This window comes from Copidosoma floridanum, unplaced genomic scaffold (genome assembly GCF_036245765.1).
Source record: "Copidosoma floridanum isolate Cflo_tuat_1 unplaced genomic scaffold, Cflo_Japanese_pri ptg000019l, whole genome shotgun sequence".
Classification (NCBI taxonomy): Eukaryota; Metazoa; Arthropoda; class Insecta; order Hymenoptera; family Encyrtidae; genus Copidosoma; species Copidosoma floridanum.
Genome location: NW_028321896.1, coordinates 3,345,469 through 3,368,772, shown reverse-complemented (window position 1 = coordinate 3,368,772; position 23,304 = coordinate 3,345,469). Strand labels below are relative to the sequence as shown.

Below are 23,304 nucleotides of genomic sequence, written 5' to 3'. Positions count from 1 at the left end.
AGAAGTACAGTGATTATCGAAAACAGGGATAATTTGCCGGTCAATCGGAGTGCACGTCGAAAGCTTTGTATGCTTCAAACGCCTCGGGCAATCGTTTGATGAAAAAATGTACTTATTGAGCTACTCCGCGCAGAGTGTGGCCGAGCTCGTTGCACATGGAAGCCGATAGTACGCGAGTTGACAATAATATCAGGGGAAAATTAACCAATTAACATTTTTGCTGTCGTCGATCGGCAATTCCCTCGTTGGAAGTGTGGGGCTCGCTCACTCGTTCGCCGATACCTCGATTAGAGAATCAAATGTACAGAGGCAGCAGGAGCTAAATTGGATTCGATTGGCCGATTGCGCGAAATTACGGCTGCAGTGGGCACGCGTTTGCTGAGGTTGGGGGGAGAGAGGATGCGCGTGTGCGCGCAAGTATATATAAATGCCTGGATCGAAGCTTTGTTTGAAGGACTCAATACGGATACGACTCGATCGTTTTGTGAAAATTTCTCATACCGTAGTTATGATGGGACTAACAATAATTAGGTATGAGTACTAATTTTTTCCCAACAAAAATCAAAATAAAAAATTTAAGGGGAGAAAAAATGTTTCTCCGGGTCAGCTGTTTTTGCACTGCAAAATACGTTTGAAGTTTTTAAAGAGTATTTGGAGACACCGAGCTTTTTTTAAATTTTTTCTTTCTATCAACACTTCAACTCAAGATTTTAAACAATAACTCCACTGTGTTTTCTACAAACTTTGGGTTGTGCCCAATTAAGGAACTCCATCGTCCACTTTGGCGTAGTTACAGGAATCGTCAGTACAGATAAAAATATCCAGTAAAATAGATCTCTTTTCGATGAAAATTCATATTTCAGGTCGTCAAATTGAAATAAGTACGCAACATTTGACGAAGAGAATAGTGGACCGTAAAAAATGTATTACCTCAACTCTTTCGTTACAAGAGAACTGCCCGGAAAATCCTGCAAGAAATAAAATTGCCACCCCGAAAAAGCAGTGGACACCGGTAGGGGTATTTTTTTCCCCCCGTTTCTCGATTCATTTTCAATTTGAACGACCATCCCACTGCATCACGGGCGGATTCACACGCGCGACGGGAACGGCGATAATCGCTTTCAACGCCTCTTCCCCTCCTCCTGTCTTCCATTGCTTTCGGAATCACCTCGGTTCCGCTGGTTCAGCCGACTCTTTGTATAATCGCGAATTATATTGGATTCGCCAGGATGCGTGCGTGCACCGGCTGGCTGGCTGGCTTTACACGAATCCAAGGTATAAGGTATATAGAACACGCCGAGGGAGGCTTTGTGCTTTTTACCCGCGAGCCGATAGGATTTGCGGCTCGGTACCACCAGTCATGTGATTTTTGTTTATTTCCTTCCCCCCCGAGCTCTGAGCGATTACCGGCTCCACTCCGTACCGTTACCATTTCTTTTTCTATTTTTACGATTTTCACAGTTGTTTTGGTCATTGACGCTTTTTACCTCCCACGATAGAATTAATTTATTTCACGCGATAAAATTGCAAACAAGCGAATAAAAGCAATGCCTGGAATTTTTTCGATAAAAAGAAATTATAAATTCGCATCGGGTGAATCATATCTCATGTATATTTCCACCCTCGTGATTCGCGATGTTTTACCTGAAACCGCTTATAAACCACCATCAACTGCAACATAAACGTCACAAACCCACATTCTACAAGCGCGTCGGGCGTTGTTAGTCGCATAACCGTCGCTTTCACCTCCCCTGTACTTCTCGCTCTTTGGTTCGTTTCGTACATGCGATTGCGGAATCGCGTCGCGTGCCCAATTACCGCTCGCGAAAAAGCCCCTCTCTCTCTCCCTCCGCGCGTCGGCTCGAGTCACTTAAGGGAGCTCCTTGAGCATTCCGGTCTCGCGCCTGCACCGTTGACTAGGCGGCAGCAGCAAGGTGGCTTTTAAAGCCATTTCGAACGCCAAATTAATTTCGCCCCTTGGAAATGCAGAACGCCACCGCTTAGCTTTCCACCCGCGTTGACACCCCCTTCCCCTCCGGACCGCACCACCGCGAGGCGCACGTGCAGGTAGCGGCCTTTGCTCCTCTGTCTGTCGTGCATCGCTGGCGCGGGACACGGCCCGCGGAAAATAAAGTGGGCTACTACGTGCCGGGTTTCCGTGCACCGGCCACCTCTGCCCCTGACACTCGTGTATAAGTCACTGTGCCCCGGCGTCGTCGATGCGCATCGTTTATTCGCCGAACGTTACTGCCCACCGCGTACACCGATGGTTCCGCATCAATTGCTACAACATACACTTTTGGCTCTTCAACAAAACCAAAGACAAGCTTTTATTTTCGCTCGCTCCTCTCGGCTCTGGTTATGATGTATTTCTTTATTATCAGCTTTATTTCAATTTCATCGAAAGAGAGGGGACTGAGTGTTGATCGAGTAGCGTGTAGAGATAAAAAAAAAAAAAAAGGTGGCTATAAATAATGGAAACGAAGTTTAAAGCACTCGGTCGTCGATTTGCTTCCCTCGTTTGTTATGACTATTATTATTATTATTATTATTATTATTATTATTATTATTATTATTGGATTTTTTTCATTTCCAAGTGCTGCATGCGCAAAACGTTTCGTGAATTTATACGAGCCATTTTAGGGTAACTTTGTGACTAATGTTCAAATTTATCGCTCACCCGCGAGTTTATATATTTTACGTATACGAAATACCTAGTTTGCACACGCGTATATAATTTAAAACACTTAAATTTTACGTGTATAACGTGAGTGGAAACAATGACACAAATGTTAAAAAAGCAAATGTATTTCCGGGCATGAAGATTTATTCATTTCATTCGTACTGTATCATGCCCAACTCTTAACTATTTTAGTATCACGCGATGTAATTATGAAAAGGCGATGTATAAAAAACGTTTCTTTCGCTGAATGGTACGCTATCAAAAAAAAAAAAAAAAAAAAAAATACAAGCCTTTGTTTCCTCATATCATCGTTTGCATCCCGTTTCATCTGGTGACTTTTTTTTTTTTTTTTCTTTTGCTGGAGGGGCACGTACGGTATATTTCTCTCCTTTTCGACGTCGACGCATCTATTATACATTATTTCCAAACATTTGCTCCTCTACTCTCATGCATTTTGATTGTGTCTCTCATTCTTTTCTCACCATTGTCCTTTACGTTCTTTGTGCTCACAAAAATATTTCTTATTTCAGCTTATCTGACATAGCTTATATTTCATAGAAAAGCGCAAATCTTGAAATTCTCGCCTGCCTCCTGTGACACAAGCTTTGTCTTTGTAGAAAAAAAAAAAAAAAAAACACGAATCCAACATCATCCAAAAAGTAGGTCAAACCAAAGTGAAATCATCTCAAAAGAAAAAGGTAATCACGAGTCCTGTGAGAGAGTATCATCTGTGTGTATACTGCGATGTCCCGATGCTGTGATTACGACCGAGCTCCTAGTGACGTTCATCCCGTGTATACTCCTGGCCATTACGCCCCAGAGCTTTCCTTGCCCCTCTGATCGAGACAGTCGCACGGTCACGCCGAGGGATTTGCGCTCGACGCGTTTGAGCTACTACGGGGTGTGACATCAAATGGCTTGTAAAATTAAGGAAACGAAGCTCAAAGAGAGCTTTGATCATTTAACGGATCTTGGTCGTTTAGATGATAAACATTTTACGATTGAAAGTCGAGAAAAAACATTTTTTTTTCACATGAAAGACCGGATTAACGCTGTAACGGTATAGCTTCGCCGATGAATTGATTTGGATCGGATGAATAGCGGCCGATATCGAAGAGACGTAACGACGATAGGTCCATACAAATAAATAAATAAATAAATATATACGTACGCACGTGGTATTCACGTGGCGTTTCATGTACCTTTCACTGGAAAGCGGTGGGATGAGTTGTAAAAGTCGACCCCGGCATCGCATCGTTAGTTGTAGGAAGACGCGTGTGCATGTGTATAGGTACATATGTATTTGAGGGGCGGGGAGGGCCTGAAGACTGCGCGACTACTTCTGCTGAGTGAGTTCAGGTAACGGGGCGATGGCTGTGCGCAGTAATTTTGCATAAAATGCGGTGGAGTCGAGGGCGCGGTTGTCGTTTCAAATGCCATTTTCCAAATGCAAGGCAGCAAAGGATGGGCCACGCTTAAAGAGCAAGAGAGGGAGAGAAAGGCAGATGGAGATAGAAATAAAGAAATGGAAAGGGGGGTGGTTTTCAGTGAGATAGGGAGTCGCTCCCTTTTACTGTTCTCGATTGATTTGGTTTTTTAATACATCTCGAAATTCATACATGTGTGTCTGTGTGTGTATGTACATATGTATGAATGTGTACGTGTACTACGCATTTATTGGAATTGAATTTACGGGGAGTGGAATTTCATTTGACTTTCTAACGCTGTTTGGAATACGTTTAATGAAGCGTAGTTTCACCGAGCAAAGCAGAAATTCAAACCTAATCTTTTTGAAATCAAAATAATTTTTATTTTTTGTTGGACACAGTTTATTTTTGTAACAAGGATTACGATAGAACTTGACGATGTTGTGATTCTCTGCATACGTAATTATAAAATTTAAACTTTAATCCTCTGAAAAGAGTAGATTGATAAAGTAAACAGTGGCGAAAAAAGTTTTGTAATAAGCTCTGAAACATAGTTTCAAATTTTACGAACCGTGAAAATTATTTTTAATTTAGTTATATTAACAGGTTTCAAGGGTTTTCAAAGTTATCTAACGGGTTTAGAATTTTTCATTAGTTTAAAAAAAAAAAAATTTAATTTGTTGAAAAAAATAAATATTTATCCATACGTTACGAGTTATTAGTTTGCAATAAATTGTATGTAAGTTTTTACATAAATTTTTACCAAATTTTAAATTAAATTATTAAGATTCTAGGTATAATGTATTTCACTATCATAAAAAACACAACTATTTGTGTAAAATTGAAAAAAAAAAAAGAAAAAATGTTTAAATACTATTATGACTCAGTTCTCTGTAGTGCATGTAAGCACGCAAGTAAATAAATTATCATTGAAAGGTAAAAAAAAAAAAAAAAAAAGAATTCATAGCACGCATTAGCTCATCCCGGCACTCGGTCATCTTCTCTAAAACATGTTTCATCATTGGAGTGCGCTAAGTGGTTTTTTTTGTTTTTCGTGCTCACTAATTTCTGGAGTGGATCTGCCTGAATGGATTATTTACTTTTCAGCTCAGAGCCACGTAATTCGACCGACGTTTCCCACACATTGCGAGCACGTTGTACAAATCCCTCTCTCGTTGGAACGTGCACTTGTATCTCTTTTAGGGCTGAAGATTATTAACGACGTGAATTCTCAAATGCAAAAGCTTGCTTTTGTTCCGCGAGCTTTTTTCACTTTTCAAGCTGAAGTCACTGCTCCGTTAAATAGAGAATAAAGCTCACGGCGGGATACGTTTGGGAAGAAATACGCTTGACCTGCCGTCCGAGTGCAAAAGTTGGGGGTGGCAACATATATAAAAAGGCTCGAATGAACGAGCGCGTGGACCAACGCACAAAAGAACTCGTGACTCCCGGTACGAAATCGACGTTGCTTGCTCGTTAAAAAAGATGGACGACCGTGGGGCTATCCCGTCTGCTTTTGGCTCCGTAGACTTTAGAGAATCGGCTCTTTAGCTGCTCGGGGTTATGTATATATATATAGGTACATATACGCGGCACCTCCGAAGATGGTGAAATATCGAAGGCCATCGCGTACGTGCCGGCCGCAAGTGAAAATCTGCGCGCGGACGCCGTTTGTCTTCGAAATGAGCTGCTAACGCTGAAAATCAGATGTAAAATAGCTCCCTCGAGACACTGCTGGATGAGAAATCATTTTCATCGAAGGGATTCTTTTCCTCCTTGAGGTGCACATTAATTACGCGATCGATCTGCCGAGATGAATTCCCGTTATTATACTACTAGAGGGGTAAATTAAATGACTTTTAAAGCTCAGGTGGTCATATTGCATTCCCCCTTTTTTCCTTCATTATTTCGAGTCGATTCGAGGATAAGCGGCTTGCTCGCAGATGCTGATTACGAAGAATGAATTGAAAAAAGAGCCACTGTGAAAGGTGCCTACGATAGAAATGCCAGCTGTTTAAACAAATTTCAGGATCTGCTGTGGCGGTGTACTTTCACGTATTTTTTATTTGAACTAAAACTTTTTATACGATTTCGTTCTTAGCTTGATAAAACTTTGATGAAAATAATTTTTAGTACTTAATATAGAATCTCATCTAAAATTTTTAAATGAAAATTTTTTTTTCCAATTACCTTTCTTTACTGTTTATCTTGATGTAAATTAAAATGACTAATGAATCATAACTTAAAAACTATAAACAATTTTATTACATAGTAGTAAAATATTAATGTTGATGCAAAAATATATCTAAACAAGTGCCGCAAATCTTAAATGCTCATTTGCGTGCCAAGTACAGTACTAAATTTTAATCACACGATCACGAAAATACAACAAAATACCTCGTACTATTGATTTTACTTTTCTAATGAACTTTTCTTGTTAGATGTGTATTACAATTTAATTTTTTTCCGATAACACTGTACTAAGGACCTTAATCCTGAGCATAATTTCCAATATATACTTTTATCCTCATAATCCCCTTTCGGGACTAGTCGTGAATTCTTAAGTTCAGCCTTGAGAGAAAGATCTCAAAAAACTTCCGAGCTCATAGTCGTACTTCAAGATAGTAACCAGCTGAACTACGTCAACTGAAAGATCTACGGTCGCTTTTTTTTTAATTTTGTTACTAAATGTATGTGTACTCTTCAAAAAGTTCGCAATTGAGTTCTATTAAAAATGCTGCATATTCACGGGTAAGGAGCTCTTACAATCCCCAATAAGTAGAACAAAACATCGCGTTAAAGCTCGCTCCGCAATCGGGGGTAAAATTAAAAATTGCGTGCGCACAAAAGCGTTGTACAGCTTTTTTATAATGTGTGTATACATTTTTAAAATGTAAATGAGTATTTGGTACAAAAAGCTCTTTTTATGCAAACAATTGCCCACATCCATGTTGCACGTAAATTTTAAATACATTAAACGCAAACGCGATAAGCTGTGTTTATCAGCACGATTTTTCGCGAGTGCGCGCGATACAGTGTAAATTTATGCCTGTATTGCAAACAAATTTAATGATGCGCACACAAAGGCGTGCACGCGATACACGGAAAGGGGGCGATTTTAAATTTACGCCGGGAAGCTCGATAAATCGACGTAATATTAATTGCAATTTGATGAGATGATGTTCGGGTACCCTATATAACTGCCTTTTGACTTATATAATAGTTTTAATTAGCAATTCACGAACCTTTCGTTAATCCTCCTTTTTTTTCTTTACCAAAGCAAATCTAGTTCTCGAGCATTTATATCGAACAAACAAAGCATTAGCTGTCCCAAAGTACGAATCTAATGAGGGAGCTAATCACGAGCGGGGGGAAAAAAGCTGGGGGAGCCAAGACGCGGGAAAAGCTGAGCCGTCGAATAATCCACTTTCTCATCCAAGTAAAAGTACAAGTTGCCGGAACTCCCGGGGCAGTGCGCAATAAATACTAATTTACCGGAGGTTGGCGAGCGCGTCCTGGAAACGGCCGACGAGTAATAAAAACAATTTTTCTTCGTCGTCGAACGCGGCCGGCAGCAGCTCCAGGGTCGAGGGAGCGGACGGAAGCCGGTTCAATTTCCCGGCTTGATGAGGACTCACTACACCGCCACTCTCGGGACTTTAAGAGGAAGGAGAAGCCGTAGCGAGAGATGAAAATACAGAGAGAAAAAAAGGGGAGAAGGTCATTTCCCATGGAGAGGTGTATAGGGCCGGAGTGGCAGTGGCGGTCTCTGATTCAGCTGCACCCGGTCGGGAGGAGCAAACCCGACGCGGAGTGGAAGAAAACAAACTCGGTGGCTCCTCCGTCCCCTTTCGTCTTTGGCAAGATACCAGAAGCGCGGCCTTGAGAAAAATAAATCAAGCTCCCCCGCAGGAAAGGGAAAAGCGAAGAAGAGATGAGAGTCGATTTTCGCCCGATGGCTCATGCACGTTCACCCCCTACCTTTTCTTTCACCTCCCTCTTTTGGACATCCGAGGGGAGGAAACATAATTATACAACTCCCCACTCAAAGTTGAATATTGATATCACGTGTAGATTGTACGCATGCCCTGTGCAGAATCATAATTCTTGGATACTCGGTGTTCAGGTACATATTATACATCGACTGGGAGCAAAATAAGCTCTCGACAGGGCGTAACGTGCAGTGTCAGCAGCTACTTTTTTCCCCTCTCTCCCTCATCTTCCACCAAACTACCTCTCTTTTTTATGTAGTACCCTCAGCGCTAACGATCGCCAATGCTCGAGACTGGAAAGAGGAGGTGGTCTATACACTGCCAAAGAGGCACTCGGATATCGACAGGGGGGGGGGAGCGGACAAAATTCCCGGTGCGCATAGTATATATGCATATTCAGCGCGGGAGACGCACGATCGGAGGGACGCATTTACGAGCCACGTAATAGCTGGGCGCTACGACAGCCCGACTCTTTCTTCCCCTCCTCATCGGGACTACCGCGGAATTTATCTGCGAGACGTGAGGCCCGATACTCGCCAACTGCGTGTACGTTATAACGCCATGCTCTTTTCAGCCCTGCTTGCGTATGTAATTACAGCAGGACTCTCAACTGTCGCGCGTTTTAGTGGTTCTTGCGTGCTTAATGTGTGGGTGTGCATGGGAGCGCATAGCCGGATATTTTACGGGACAGGGAAAACACAAGGGCTGAACTGCGAGTGTTGGCTTTTCTGCATACGCTGAGCCGAGCCGAGGGGGGCTTAGAGTCAAGAGGCAGTTTAGAGTTGATTACGCTCGCGTTACTCCACTCGCGGTTATGGTGTTGGTGATGAGCTTGAATGCGATAATTGAGAGCCAACTTAAGCTTCGTTGCTGTTGTTGTTGTTGTTGTTGCTGATGCTATAGCTTGGCTTATTATTCGAGATAATTAAGTTGTATTCTTGCGTGGCTAGTGAACAGTGAAAAAGGATCGCAGCGCATTGTGTTGGTACTTTTAATTAATATGGCTCATAAAAGTAGTCAAAGGACAACGTTTGATCAATCTATTTGGCGTGATGTTGGGTTATACTTGGACGAGCGACTTGAAATACATTCGTGTACTTGTTCGAGGTTGAACAATTCAATTCAGCATTTCAGTAGTACAGGTCAACGTATGGGATGGCAGACAAAAATCCCGATATCCCCAACAACAAGGGCTTTTGTATTAAATATTTTTCTTGTTCATTGTTCCAATCTGTCAAATACAATTATCTCATCAATCTATAATCTGACGTTTACAAGCTTATCATCGCGTTGTATCGTGCTCAATCATCGTGAGCCAATTATTCGTAAGATCGATATTTCTAATAAAAAAAAAAAAAAGAAAAAAAAAGAAAAAACTGACTGTACAATAAACTAAGCGTTCCATTTAGATTACTATTATACATGTTCAGTAGATGTTAGAATGACGATTGATCAAATATTTTTTTTACAGTGTCATTGAATAGCCGTTCGATCAAGAGGATAAATCATCGCTAAGGTTGAAAAACTTATTTTCTAGTCCATCGAATGGAATACCATCACCCTTGCTCGGACACTTGATGTAATTTGGTTGTTGAAAGGTTTCATTTTCTAGCATACTGACGATATCTTAAGTTTATCGCATGTTTGATCGAACGTTGAGTTGCACTACTTAACCGCTTTTTTACCGAAACGGAAAAAGTTTTGAGCTGGGTTATCCTATCATCAGTCATTTATTATTAGGCATGACTTTTCTTCATTTTTATTGCTAACTCTAATATAAATGTTCGCGTACAACTTTTAAATAAAAGTCAAAATACTACAACTTTTCCTAACTATTGAAAATTCACGTAATGAAAGTTTTTGGAAAATCTTGAACTTAGATGACTGCGAAATTATCGTACTAGGATTATAAACTTCTGATGTGTATTTAATCTTTTGTCAGCACATACCATGAGTTGTACTACTGATTTTAATTTATTTCCCTTTTGAATCCCCACTCGAAAATCAGTACCAATATTGAAGGGGGCATTAACTACTAGTACGACTTACTTTTAGGGAGCTTGATTGATATTAACTGTTCCATGTACAGTACTCTCAGCTTTATTATCGCAAATAAATAAGCTAAAGTACATGACAAGATAAAAGTACATTATACACGATTCTGTAAAATTAATCCGAAAGCTTTATTACTGAACAATGGTGGTATCTCGGATGAACGAATTGCTGGTATATGTTTTGCGGGAACCTTTTCTCTTCCTTCATTCATTCATGAGCCCAAGTGATTCGTTAAGGTAATTTACCCTTCTATGGGTTTGCTTCCCTAAATTTCACATTCACGGTCTTTCGTATTTCATTTAAAGTGGACTCTGTATCTTACACGAATAATTTAATCTCGGACCAGAGTCCACGTGTAAGAGCTTTACTTTCTTGTAAAAATAATAAGTGCTCACGTACACGTATCAGCGAAGCAGTGGAAGGAAAGTTTTTCAGTACATTTTTTTTTCTAAGGACATCGTGACTCTTTAAATTATTATTTGGATGGACATGCTTTTGTTTAATTTAGTCGCGTAACGAAATCACCTCATCTTATATATGTACATTCTGGAACACATACGGAGAACATCGCAGCATCTGCTACGGATTTAACGACTAAAGTTTGTTGAAGCCGGAATTTCGCGTATTTCACTTGGGATAACGTAATCTTCACTGGTAATAACATTAGTTGTGAATTGCCAGTTTTTTCCATAAACTTTTTCCTCGACGAATATAGACGAAAGTAGACGAATCAAACGTCTCCATCATACGTAGGGTACTTTTTTTACATTAAAAATTGAAATACATGAGTAAAAATTATTGCGAAACACGAAGATCACTAATGTAAAACAACTGTAGCTATCACGCGCACAAGAGTTTTCCACCCCCGAATCAGAGAAAAACCACGTCCATCGGAACGAATAATCAGCAAAAACATCAAAGGCTCTCTGTTTCCACACGTTATTTTCCAGCGGAGATAAAAGAAAACAAACAAAGAACGAACCCGAGTCGCAAACTCAATTAGCATATCAACACACAATCAAACCCAAGCTGCGGGAACGCTGACTCAATTAGCGCGAGCCCACCGCGTCTTGTCCCGCGAATTTAAATTAAGACGGAGACGGAGTTGTCCCCTATTATCAGTGAAAACACGCGCTGGCTCGTATCGTTGGCGCACACGTGCGGGGCAAACGCTGCTCTCGGAGTTTCCGCGTCGCGCGGTACGCTCTCCTTCCTTTTTTCTCCCCCCTCTACCTTTCTCCCCTGGCATACATTATAACGAAACCGGGGTAGGTGTTTATTGTAGTCGAGCTCGAGGTGGTGAAACATCATTGCGAGATGATGGAAGTATATGTTTTCCAAGTGTCGGTCGGATACGAGGGGCAACATTTTTCGCACTCATGTTTCTCGACGCGATTTGAAGAGGTGCTCCGCGGATAAAGTGACACAGAAACGCGTAAGCGCGAAAACGGGGGTCGGCCGCGAGGAAAAAAAGTTGCAGAGTGAAAACGGAATCTCGCCTCGGGAGCAGAGGCGCAAACAACCCCCTGCCACGAAAAAAAAAAAACGAAAAGAGAAAGAGAGATATGTTAAGAAAAAAAGGGTACAGAACTGAAAGAGGCGATGCTTAATCCGCGCCGGATACGGGGCTCTCGCGACTTTGTGAGCAGCGCGCAAAACGACGGGGGGGGGGTTCCCGGCTCACCCTCTGGCAAAGGAGTCAAAAGAGTCACGCTGAATTAAAACTTTACGCGTTGGAAGATGGATACGGGGGAGCAACAGCCTGCGGGGGAGCCGAGCCTTCCTAAATGAGTTTGCCCCAAGGCGGGTGGGACGCTTGACGCGCTGTAATACATTATTACTGAGATTGGTGCTGTAAACACGTACGCGAACGACAAGTCGAGGGGTGGAAGTGGGGGACGAGCGGGTGTGTGCGGGGCATTGAGTTTTACGCGCGGACGTAAAATTCTGTCGGAGCTCGCGAAACTCGAGCGAGGAAATTAATTCGCGCGCCAGTTTGCGCATCGCTTTCTCTTCTCGAGTTCCTTTTTTTATTTCGCAGCTTTTTTCTCTCTCTAGCTTCCATCTATTAGCGCGATTGTAGATTTTGCCAGGGGTCGCGTGTAGTCGCTGGACGTTTAGTCAGACTGTAGTCGATGGGGTGGAAAAATTGAAAGTTTATGAAGTTTTGGACTGTACAATGTTCCTTGGGATCTGCTTTATGGACATTTACCGATGTATCAGTTTTCGCCATTAGTCTAACGAAGATTTCAATTGATTGTGCTGAAAGGTAATGAGAGAGAAAATTGCATTTTTTTTTATTTACGAAAGAGTTGCGTTCCATGACCTGAAATAAACATTGGATCGAAAAAGTACTTCAAACATTTCACGACATTTATTTCGTGATTGGAAAAACGTAATTCATTCTGATCAAGTTTTAATCAAGTTTTTAATTACATTTCACTGTTAATCATTTTCGAAGGTTAAATTGGAAATTTTGTCGCGAATGTTACCGTGGTATTTCAATGAAAAATTCATCAAACTGCCAACGTATTTTATGGCTGACTTTAGAAAATTATTTTTCCATTAACCATAAATTTGTCGATTTGTGACATGTGTGGTCACACAAAATGTTGTCTTTGTTATCAAGAGGCCATTGTATGACCAAAATCGCAATTATTTTTCTTTGTTTACTCTAGTGGGACGAGCTTCTCTGTTTCAAAAGTCACACTGCATCAGCAAAAAAACCGTTCAAAGCAACCATTAAAAATCCCAATCTCCAAAACTCGTAAATTATTAAGGATGCTCCACATATTTATCGGAGTGAAAATTCATACATTTGTCGAACGGGAGGTCTCTAATCGAGCGATGCGTGCTTAAACGGATCGCGCAATCTAACCACTGCATGTATAATGTAATATAAATTGTGCTGACCAGGCAATAACTTTTGCTAACTAAGCTAACCAAGTTGGCGCTCGGTTGCTACTGCGGTAGATTATATACCTACGCACGAGTGCATAGATATTGTATATACACCTTGGGTGGCCCGTGAAACTGACAACATCATATTTCAGAACTCGCGATAATTAGGTCAACTACCTCGCGTTATACGTACCCCCCCGATATCCGTTTACAACGTCACCTCCGCGCCAAACTCATTTTCGTCCGTAACCGTAAAGAGTGAAAAAAGGGGGAGGGGGAGAAAAAAAAGTCATCTCTCCTACAACTCAATGGAGACGGAACCCAATGAATATCCTCGAAGCGCGAGCAAAAAGGCGCACAGCGGCGCGAAAAGCTCCCGAGAAACAAAGGCACAAACATCGCCCGTCGAAACTCCGTCAGCAGCTACAATGACCACGAGCAGCCCGGTAAACGAGGTTCTTCTCGAGCCGATTGAAAATTGGAAAAAGTTTTCGCGGGCCAAATTACGGGTGCACGGGTACGTTGTTGTTGTCGTCGACGATAGCGCACGAGTGCCGATTGTAATATACAAGAGCTGCACAGCTCGGGTCAACAGCCGGCGACTCGATACATTAGAAAATGAGGCTACGGTCGCACGAATCACCCCGAAATGTTTTAAACGAAGAGGGTAACAAACAAACAGACACCCCCCCGGTGTTTTATCGAACGGCATGAATCAAACGACACATGCACACAAGGGGCGATCGGGTCCAGCAGTAACGAGCAAAGATAAGAAATTCCTTGGGACACGTGTGGGTATGTATGTATATATGTATATACACATAAACGTGAGTTATCGGGGTCATCATAACCGCGCTTGGCAAGATGGCCTTAATAACTGTACGCATAAAAGGAGGGGTAATGTACATTTGATGAGGGTCGTATCGCGGTGCCCACGTGAGTCTGGATATTAACGGCGATCGTTAAATGCGTATACACACGGCGGGCCCCGAAAAACACCAGCATATCTCGGGAGATTCTTAAGCGAGTCGTGGGTGCACACCGATAATTCATACGGTGTGTTAACGATACGGAGCGACGTAATATTGGCCGCAACATGCGACTTCTGGCTCTCCCTGCTCCGCCAGGACATGTTGCACTGGGGGGGGGGCAAAGTTTAATCAGCGACGGCGCGCGAAACGTGATCGACGTTTCCGTGGCTCGCGGATGAACGCTCCCGCACTTTTATTTACTTGATCGAGGAAATCCTCGCGCTGCTTTCGTACGCACGAACGCGCTCGTCCTCTTTTGTGTACATATGTATATGGTTCGCATAAATAAGTCCAGCCGAGAGATTATGCGTGCCGCACGCAGGCTATCTTGGCAACGTTACACGCGCGAGCAAGGGCTTCCACTTTGGTTTATTAACGGGCACGATACTCCTGGATTAATACAAAGTGGGGAGATTGAGCACGCGAGCGAGAGCAGGTGGGTTGTCCTGCAATAACGGCGTCGACGAATTAACGGATTTACGTCGATTCCAGCGTATATGTATACATACCTACTTATGCGCGCGAGTAGATGAATGTCGTAAAGTGTGTGTATTTATTTATGCAAAACGAAGGTTCATTTGTAGTGTTGCTGGAACCGAGGAATTGACGTACATAAAATATTTTTTGCAGTGGATTGTTTTATGATTTGGAGTAGAGACAAGGGGTAAAAGTACTATTGTTCGTGAGATATATCAAACGATTAATGTTCATTTTATCTCAAATTAGTCCAATTTTTAGCTTATCTCCGATTTACTTTTCTCGATGTAAAACGAATACTTGTTGAAAACGAAGTAGGAGATGTCACGATAAAATGCTGCTCTCGTCAACAAATTAGTATCGATGATTTTTGATATTGCAGCTTCAAGGCTATTGGCTATGATAGGTACTTACAACGACAACCGAACTGCATACCATAACTTTAATTGATCGACTCGCCGAGTGGTATGCTTTTACAGGTATAGGCATGATGTTTAACGACGCGAAAGCTATATATATGTATACATGCGCTCTCGCAAACTTCAAAGTTCGCGGAACCACGTCGATGGAGAAGCGCTTGAGCCCGAGAGGCCGATGTTCATCGTTAACATGTCGATTCATCAATTGACTATTACTATGCTGATGGGATAGCTGGGCGCACTCCTCGATTTAATGCATCCCATTCGTGCAATTGCGCTCGGGAACATACATATACATATATACCTTGTACGTACCAATGATGCCCAACTTTCGGCAATCATCTCCGATTACTTACAAATTTTATTAGAATATTCGATTACTACCTACATATCAGTATCAAAGTGATTGACGCGTGCTTTTGCTATGATTGTTTGTGTATTTTTGCCAGATTGGTTTTGATTCCGGGGATACCCAACAAATTTCCCTGCGGCATGATTGGTTGTCGGATACTCTCCAGTATCGTGACAAATTACGTCATCCCGGGACCAAAAGAGAACAGCAATAACCCCTATGATGATTGCTTCGAAATGAAAAAAAAATTCAAACTTTTTTTTCATCCATAATGACTCCTGGCACTGCAATAAGGGGGGTGGGGGTGAAGAAACATACCCATTGTGAAAGTTTTAACGTGAAAGTGCGACTTTACGCGAGAGCGGAATGGATAATTAAATTTAGCCGGTGCTTAACGGGGCCCGCGTCTGCAGCTCCCCTATATGTTACGACATGGGCACCATAAACTTGCTCGTTCCCGAAAAACTTACACGAATATGGTTCGGCTGCGACAGTTAAACTTGCAGTATACACGTAGCCGCGCGAACAGTCCAAAGGAATCAGGGGATTAACGCGACCAAGCGCACAGCGCTACTTTTAACGAAGCGCGATTTCGTAGTTTTAACAAGTGGGACTTTCTCGCCGAATGCGGGGGGGGGGGATCTAATAATCTTTCTTTCGTAGCTGGTCGTAAACGAGGCGTTGGAATACCAAAACACACCAAAGTATGTACCCCCCCAGAGAGAGCTCGTTTTAACGAGCCACGGCACTTTCCGCCACACGAGTCGCATTATCGCGCTGGTAGATAAAACACTCGCTTTTTTCGGTCCATCCGAGAACAGCTGTAGTATACAGTCTAGTACTGCACAAGGGTATATCATACAAGAGTACAAGCGTGTTCTTGCAACTACCACGGGCAGACTGTGGCTTTGCGCGCAAAACATTCGCAACCGTGTACTCGTGTTTTACACTCGGGACAAAAGCTTACAACTTATACCACAGCCCCTTACACCAGAGCAATGTTTTTCCATCGTGTTTATTTACTTTCGTGTGGCCGGTGGATTGACAATTATTATTTTGTCGTAAAACTCGAGCGTTTGACTCATCTCCAGGGGATAAACGTCTGTAGTCCTACACCGTTGCCATTGCGAATTTGTTTCGAATGAAAGAAAAAAAAATCTATAAGATCTTTATCATCGCGAGCCCCACATTTGTCCTTAATTTGCAATAATTCTCGAGGTATAGCTTGATGCCAGCATCAACTCTTTACGTTCGATCGTTTCCCGTAAAGTGTCAGTTGGCAAAAGCTGTTCCAACCAACCCGATAAGAAGCGAAATTCCGAGAGCCAAGCACTCAGATCCAGCGCTCGACCCCGTGAAATTTCATTATACGCCGTTAAAAACATAACGGGCCATAACGCCAATGAAAATACCTCAATAGCCGCGGGTGTTTTTCGTTAGCTCCCAGTATAACCTATATATACGTGCAGACGGCGGCAATGGCCTCTTCCCCACCTCGGTAGCCCCCCCCTCGTAAATATAGAAATAACGAGGACCGCAGCTATCGATACAACTGTATATGTGTACTCACCCTCTGGTAATTGAAAGCCAACAGCAGGTACTTGCGGTCCGCCGAGAACTGGTGATAGAAGCTCGTGATGAGTGGCTGTAACAGAAAACACGGGGGTGGAAAAAATTAGCACTCAATCCTGTAAATTTGAGCCCTTTTTTTTACGGTCGCTCGTATCGTATTTACTGTCGCGTCTCTGTGCTTCTACGTCCGACTTGAAGAAAAAAAGAAAAAGTCCCGCTGGTTTCGGAGGGGGTGGGGGCTTCGTAAAAATTAAACGACTCGGCGAAAGGGCCCCGTAAGAGCAACGCCTCTGCTACAGGTGTGCCAAAGTAGTCGGCCGCCTGAAAGTTTAACACGAGCCGAGGTAAGCGCGTGTTTGCGTGCACGTGTAGAGGGTGCACGTAACCGCGAAAGCTCGGCCACGTGCTAAGGTACGCGCGTGTGGGTTGAGTTGTACGTAGCAGCTTTTCCGCGGTTAACGCGGATTGATTAAGGCAAATGGTAGACGCGTACGACTGGAGAGCGCGCCTGGCCGCAAAAAAAAAAAATTTAAAAAAAGGAAGAGAACGGAGCTGGCAGGGTAAACGAGGTGGCTCGGGAGATTACACACGTGGATAATTTGGTATTTACCAAGAGATGTGTGTGCGTATACTCGCGGCTTTCCGTGTTTGCACGAGATTAGGTGCGAGAGGAGGTATGTACAGAGACAAACCTTACCACTTTTTAACGGAGAGAACAACTCGTGCGTAAGTAAACACTCGAGGCATGTACACATGTATCACGGAAGAGCGAGCGTGAAACACTTATCACGAGGCCGAGTTGTGCCAAGTACCTTGTGAATTATTTTCCGATTGCCCGGGGAGTAGGATGAAGTTGTTGGAAAAAAAAAAACAACACTGATCTACTTACTCGACGTAACGGAGATATCGAGCGCGCGTGTATGAAAAAAAGGGGGTAACGAGTGTGCTTTACGGTTATTAGTGGAAAATGACGGCTCTGTTGCGCGCGTTGGGGTAATAATTGGCGCGCCACTCGAGGGAGGGACGACAATGGTTGTGCACACAACCGCGATTGATGATCTCTCGCGCGCATAATTCAAGTCTCTTGGGAGTAACGAGCTGTCGGGGGGTCAAATTCAACGGGGTGATTATTGTCAAAAGTGCGCGGTTCGTCCTGTATACACACGCACGCATACTCTCGCGCTCTTGATTATGCAGTTCACGCGGTAAACGGCATCGAGGTAATTTATAATTTAATGACAGGTTGTGTGACGCAGGGTGCACTGGAAAGTCGATAAAAAAAAAAAAAAAAAAAAAAAAAATACAAGCGAAGTAACTCACGATGAGATCGGGTAATTTCGTTATTTACGGAAAAGAAGGTCCTATGAATACATCATAGTAGCTTTTTTTGAAATTTCAGTTGGAGAAGCGTTACTATTTCATTGAAAAAAATTAACTTTCACTTTGATGTCCCAATTGAGTTCTAGTTGATAATTTATGCAGATTAACTTGCACTTGGAAAAAACATTAAATAGGAGAAGAAATAAGACGACTCGCAGGAGAGTCATAACAGGAATAATAATAATGAAAAAAAAGCATAATAATGAAGTACGGGACACGAGGGATAGAAGTTTGACCTGGGTTTAGAAATTGAAACGCTCATTAACGAAATTGCCCGAAACGGTGGGGTAATTAACGGAATTGCTTCACGAGTGACGTCAGTTTGGAGGTCCGTAGGTAGTTATGGAGTCATGTGTACGGATACATGCTGCTAGAGGAGTTTGTTGGCGGTGGTGTACGTAGGTATACCTGTATATAATATTATGTGGGCCGTATAATCTGCCGAAGCAGTAGCTTATCGCGATCTCCGTGCAAACTGTAATAATATTTGACCTCACCTACTTCATCTGCCCTCCTGTATGTGTCAAACAAACGTGATAACTTGCCATTATATTCGTCATTACTTTCATGAAATTGCAAAGTACCGAAGCTCACAGTAAATCCAGTATTCTCGAAAATGTGACCATTGGATAAACGGATTGAAGAATAGGTTTAAAATCAGTGATTAATTGATAGTCATCGTGTCTCGACATGTTCGACTTGACAATATTATCACATGCTATACATAAATATTCTGCTAACAAACCGTACTAATTTAGACTTGCAAAAATTTTGATTTCATAAAACGTAACACTTACAGAAAATGTTTCTATCAATTCGGTTGATTATAAAAATAAAACATTTAAAAAAAAAAATGAAAAACAAAAGCAATTAAGTTATTTTCAACTAGTTTCTATGTACATTCAAAGCACACAATTCATTTTTTCTTACAGCTTATCTCGCCTCGATTCAACAAGTCTCATGAAAAAAAAAAAAAAAGAAAAAAAAAAGAGAGATACGTCTTCCAGAAACTCTCTATTAACGTTAGGGTAAAAAAGCAGCAGCAACTATATACATCGGTAAGAGGGGCCGGACGTTAAAAAACAGAGTCGGTTACTTACGGTATTGCTTATGTCGAGGACCTTACGTCTCTGTCGGGAAGACGCATTGAAGATCATCAAGTTGCCGCCCTCGTCCTCGTAAAGTATCTCGTCCCCTGGAAAAACAAAAAAACAGGGGATGGAAAATGTCCACGATTATTCACAAAGCTAAAGGTATACTCCAGTGCAAACTTTTACTCTCTCTCCCTCTCTCCCTAACCCTCGTTTTCTTCGTCCGATCCACCCTTAAAAACACATAATATAATTGATACGCAGCCGTATGCGCGCAATTGCTTATTCAACCCCATGCACGTACGTTCGCTCGCTCGTTTTGACACTCGCTTACCAGCGATGACAAATACAGCCGGGGGAGAGATATGTAACCACATCTAGCTGAGCTCCTTCCCTCCCCCATGGATAATCCACCCTTCTAAGGTACGGCTGATACAGAGTCGCCGTCGTTTCGCTTTCCATCTCACCTCCACCCCGAGCCAGTAGCTCTGCCGGAGCGTGAAATCAGCACGCGGCACTGGATTCCCATGCAAATGTCGAAACATCAATGCATGACGTGGGCGCGCAGTATATATATACGTACATATACAAGCATCGCCTCTGGCTGGCTGTCGCGTGCGCCCGTTTCGGCTTATCCGGATATTAACAGGTTACGTAATCCCCCTGGTCGCGTGCGTACATGTGTGACGGCCCGGCTTCCCGCGTGAGTTTACTGCACTAATAACAGTATATACCCCTTACGCGTGTACGTACATGTATATACACTCGGGGGATGGGGTTACTCGTGTGTCTCTCGCGCTCATTTGGCATGTATGATATGCCGAGTGTGGGGTGTCGAGAGCGAGAAAGTTAATCGAGCGTTGGTTGTCGCGCACCAGTTTAAGGCCACGGCCTTTGACGTGTGGATGATGCGGGGTGTCATTGGCTAATTCGTGTGTTTTCCAACGAGTATACACGGTGATCTTTTTCGTGGGACTAGATTTTTCGATTTTACCGTGATATGAAAGCTTACGATTTGACTGGTTGGTTGGTCCCTATAGTGGTGGTAATCAGCATAGTATCTTACTGCAAAGGAAACGATAACCATTTCTTACACCACAACTAAAGGTCCCTTCAAAAGCATTATCATGTCATGCTCTGGGGGTGGAATTTATGAATGATCCCAAATGTGCCCGACTTTTTATGAGATGGGAAGCCCTGGAGACCGAGTTTACGATGGAATCGCTATAGATTTAACGTGGGAGCACTCGGTGAATGTCAGGGGCCATAAACAGCCATTGAAGCTCATGAAGTGAAGCCCACAATGATGATGCCCTTGAAGAGCGGATGATAGGTAAGTCGAACACCCATCTCCCTCTATATATACGTAAGCGTCGAAATGCTGGTCTTCTTCTTCGTCCCCGGCTTGTGATCGTTTCGCGGGATCACCTTTTTTATTTTACCAGCACTAGATGTTTAGGTACGTGTGAGCGTGTGTTTTTTCGCCGTTCCGCGTGTATGGAGAACGAAAGGGAAAGAAAGGGTAGAAGAAGAAGAAGAAGTGTACCATTAAGGCAAAAAGCCCCGAGCGAACTCGTTAAATCTGAGAGAGCGTTTTTCGCCACTCGGCCATTGTTCTTCTTTGCTCCCTTGGATTTTTCCTTGGTTTTCGACTTTGCACTTGCTTTTTTCTTTTTTCGTTCGTCTCTTTCCGAAATGACTCTGCATTGCGAAACTGTATATATTTTTGTTTCCCAACTCTAGACTTGCAAAGTTCTCCCCCCCCCCTTTTTTTCGTTTAACCGTGCACTGTGTAAGTTTTGGTTTCAATTTCGTGAAAGGATAACAATTTCGTAACTTTTAATTACAAAGTATTATCACCCAACACGTTCTACTGCAGTAACTATTGTACTTTTTAAAGCAGGTGTTGCCTGGAGCTCCACATTTTTCGCCGGTACTTTTAAAAGGTTTTCCTGTTCACCAATTCAATAAACTACGTTTCAGGATTATACGTTTGAGTGATTGAAAAAACCCCTTTTTCCGCTTTGACATCTTCCATTTTGCCGTAACAACGAATGGGACATCCATTTGTTAATTCTCTTTTGGATTGGCTTTGGACTGATGTTTATTGATCGTAAAATCTAAATTTTTCAGTCTGTTTTTTTTTTTTTTTTTTTTTTAAATTATCTTACTTAAGCAAAAAATTTATTCAAGTATCAATGGTACGTATTAAATGGTAAATTTATTCTTGAAAGAAAAATAACACCGAGATTTTGGGTCAAAATAATACCTTTCGTGCAACTACTTCCGTTGCCAGGGAGAAAAATCGAGTTCACGTCATAAAATTAGGCATCCCCGGAATAGCTCCTCGCTTTGCAAGCATACCTTACACGTATAAATCGCCAGCGTCTGCTATCATTATTTGACGTCAAGAAACACCCAGAGGAATTTTATCAAAAGCCCGTAACGCGAAAGAGCGTCAGAAGGGCCATCGGTCAAATTGAATGAATTAACAACACGACCGATGATTTTGTTTACACGTTACAGCTCCAAACGACACTCTGCTGATTACTCTTTTTTTATTTTTGCAGTTGGTTGGTGCACCAAAAATAATATAATTTCATTTACAGTCCGCAAATCACAAGTTTTGTGTACATTACATGCACGTACAAAGTCTTGGGTGTAAATGAAAAATACCTGGAAATCAGGTGCCCTATTAGACCAAAACACCTCAAGTTTAATCTTAATCCGATCTCGGAAAAAAGCACACTCGCAACGGCTTATCGTTAAAAAAGCCCAACAGTTGTTCACGTGGTCTCAACTTCTCCTTTTCCCTTCAACTAAAAAAATTTAAAAAAAAAAAAAGGGAAAAACGACCAGAGAGGGCAAAAAATCCATTAAATGCAAATCGCGAAATTCCCTCATACATTTTCATACAGAGCAGCGAAGGCAATGGCGTGGCAGCAATTATTATACCTCTGATCCTTTAATTATACCTACCAACGACTTTCTAATGCCAGCGAGTCACGTAACGTGTGTATATAAATCGAGCAAACGAAATATGTATGTGTACATGATGGCGTAACGAGGCCACTGTTATTTGTACTCGTCGCCGAGTTCGCATGAGTCGGTGTGAGTGCGTGTAAATTTCGTCTCTCTCTATTTTTTTTTTTTTTTTTTTTTTTTTTTTTTTTTTTTCACCCTATAGACACCAGCAGCAGAGCATGTACATCGTACAGTAGAGCTCGAATAGGCCACGGTCAATTTTGCTGCAACGCTGGATAGAGATGGTAGCACTTGACGCGACACGAGGGGCTGAGGGACGACGGGCGAAGGGCTCGGCCGTGTGTTGTCTCTAAACGCTTCGGATAAATCTTCGCTCGGGAGTTTTTCACTCGGACACGTGGATCTTTTTTTTTTTTTTGTTTTTTTTTTATTTTAGTTTAGGTTTACTTTTTACATCCGACGTACGAATACATGATACCACGACAAAACACCAACTATTAGAGCAACGCGGACTGCGCGATGATTTATTACAAATATTTGAGGAATTGTATTATGTTTACATTTTTTTTAAACCATAGACTTTGAAAAACGATAAAGTGCGTGAAGTTGACAAGTCAGTTTCAAAGCACGAAACAAAGAGTCCCGCAGGTCACAGGCAGCGAAAGCATCGAAGTTTCAAAAGGGAGAAAAAACTAGCCTCGCAAAAGCGACCGTACAAAGGAATGTAAGGGCAACAATCGAAGGGCTGCACTGGACGAGAAGTTACACGACGTTGGGATGACGGTTGGACCGAGGAGTGCGAAAATTACTTGTCAAAAACTGCAAAAATACTACACGAGGAAATAATCATTGAGTCACCTCGCCTGTAGTTGTACATGCCGATTCGTCCGTCGGTGCGAATAATATATTTTTCAAGCGCGTGAGCCCCTTGTGCACACC

At 42.4% G+C, this 23,304-nt stretch overlaps 1 protein-coding gene across 3 annotated transcripts in view; it reads right to left on the bottom strand.

The window, feature by feature from the left end:
• The window catches only part of LOC106636987 (dipeptidyl peptidase 4 omega), a 211,792-nt gene that overhangs the window by 52,393 nt on the left and 136,095 nt on the right, over positions 1 to 23,304 (bottom strand). For all 3 annotated transcript variants that reach the window (XM_089592866.1, XM_014349597.3, XM_014349595.2), the window contains exons 3-4: positions 19,390 to 19,484; positions 16,908 to 16,982 (exon numbers count right to left, since the gene is read on the bottom strand). In XM_089592866.1, coding sequence (XP_089448992.1) covers positions 16,908 to 16,982; positions 19,390 to 19,484 — 170 coding nt within the window. The remainder of the gene's footprint in view (positions 1 to 16,907; positions 16,983 to 19,389; positions 19,485 to 23,304) is intronic.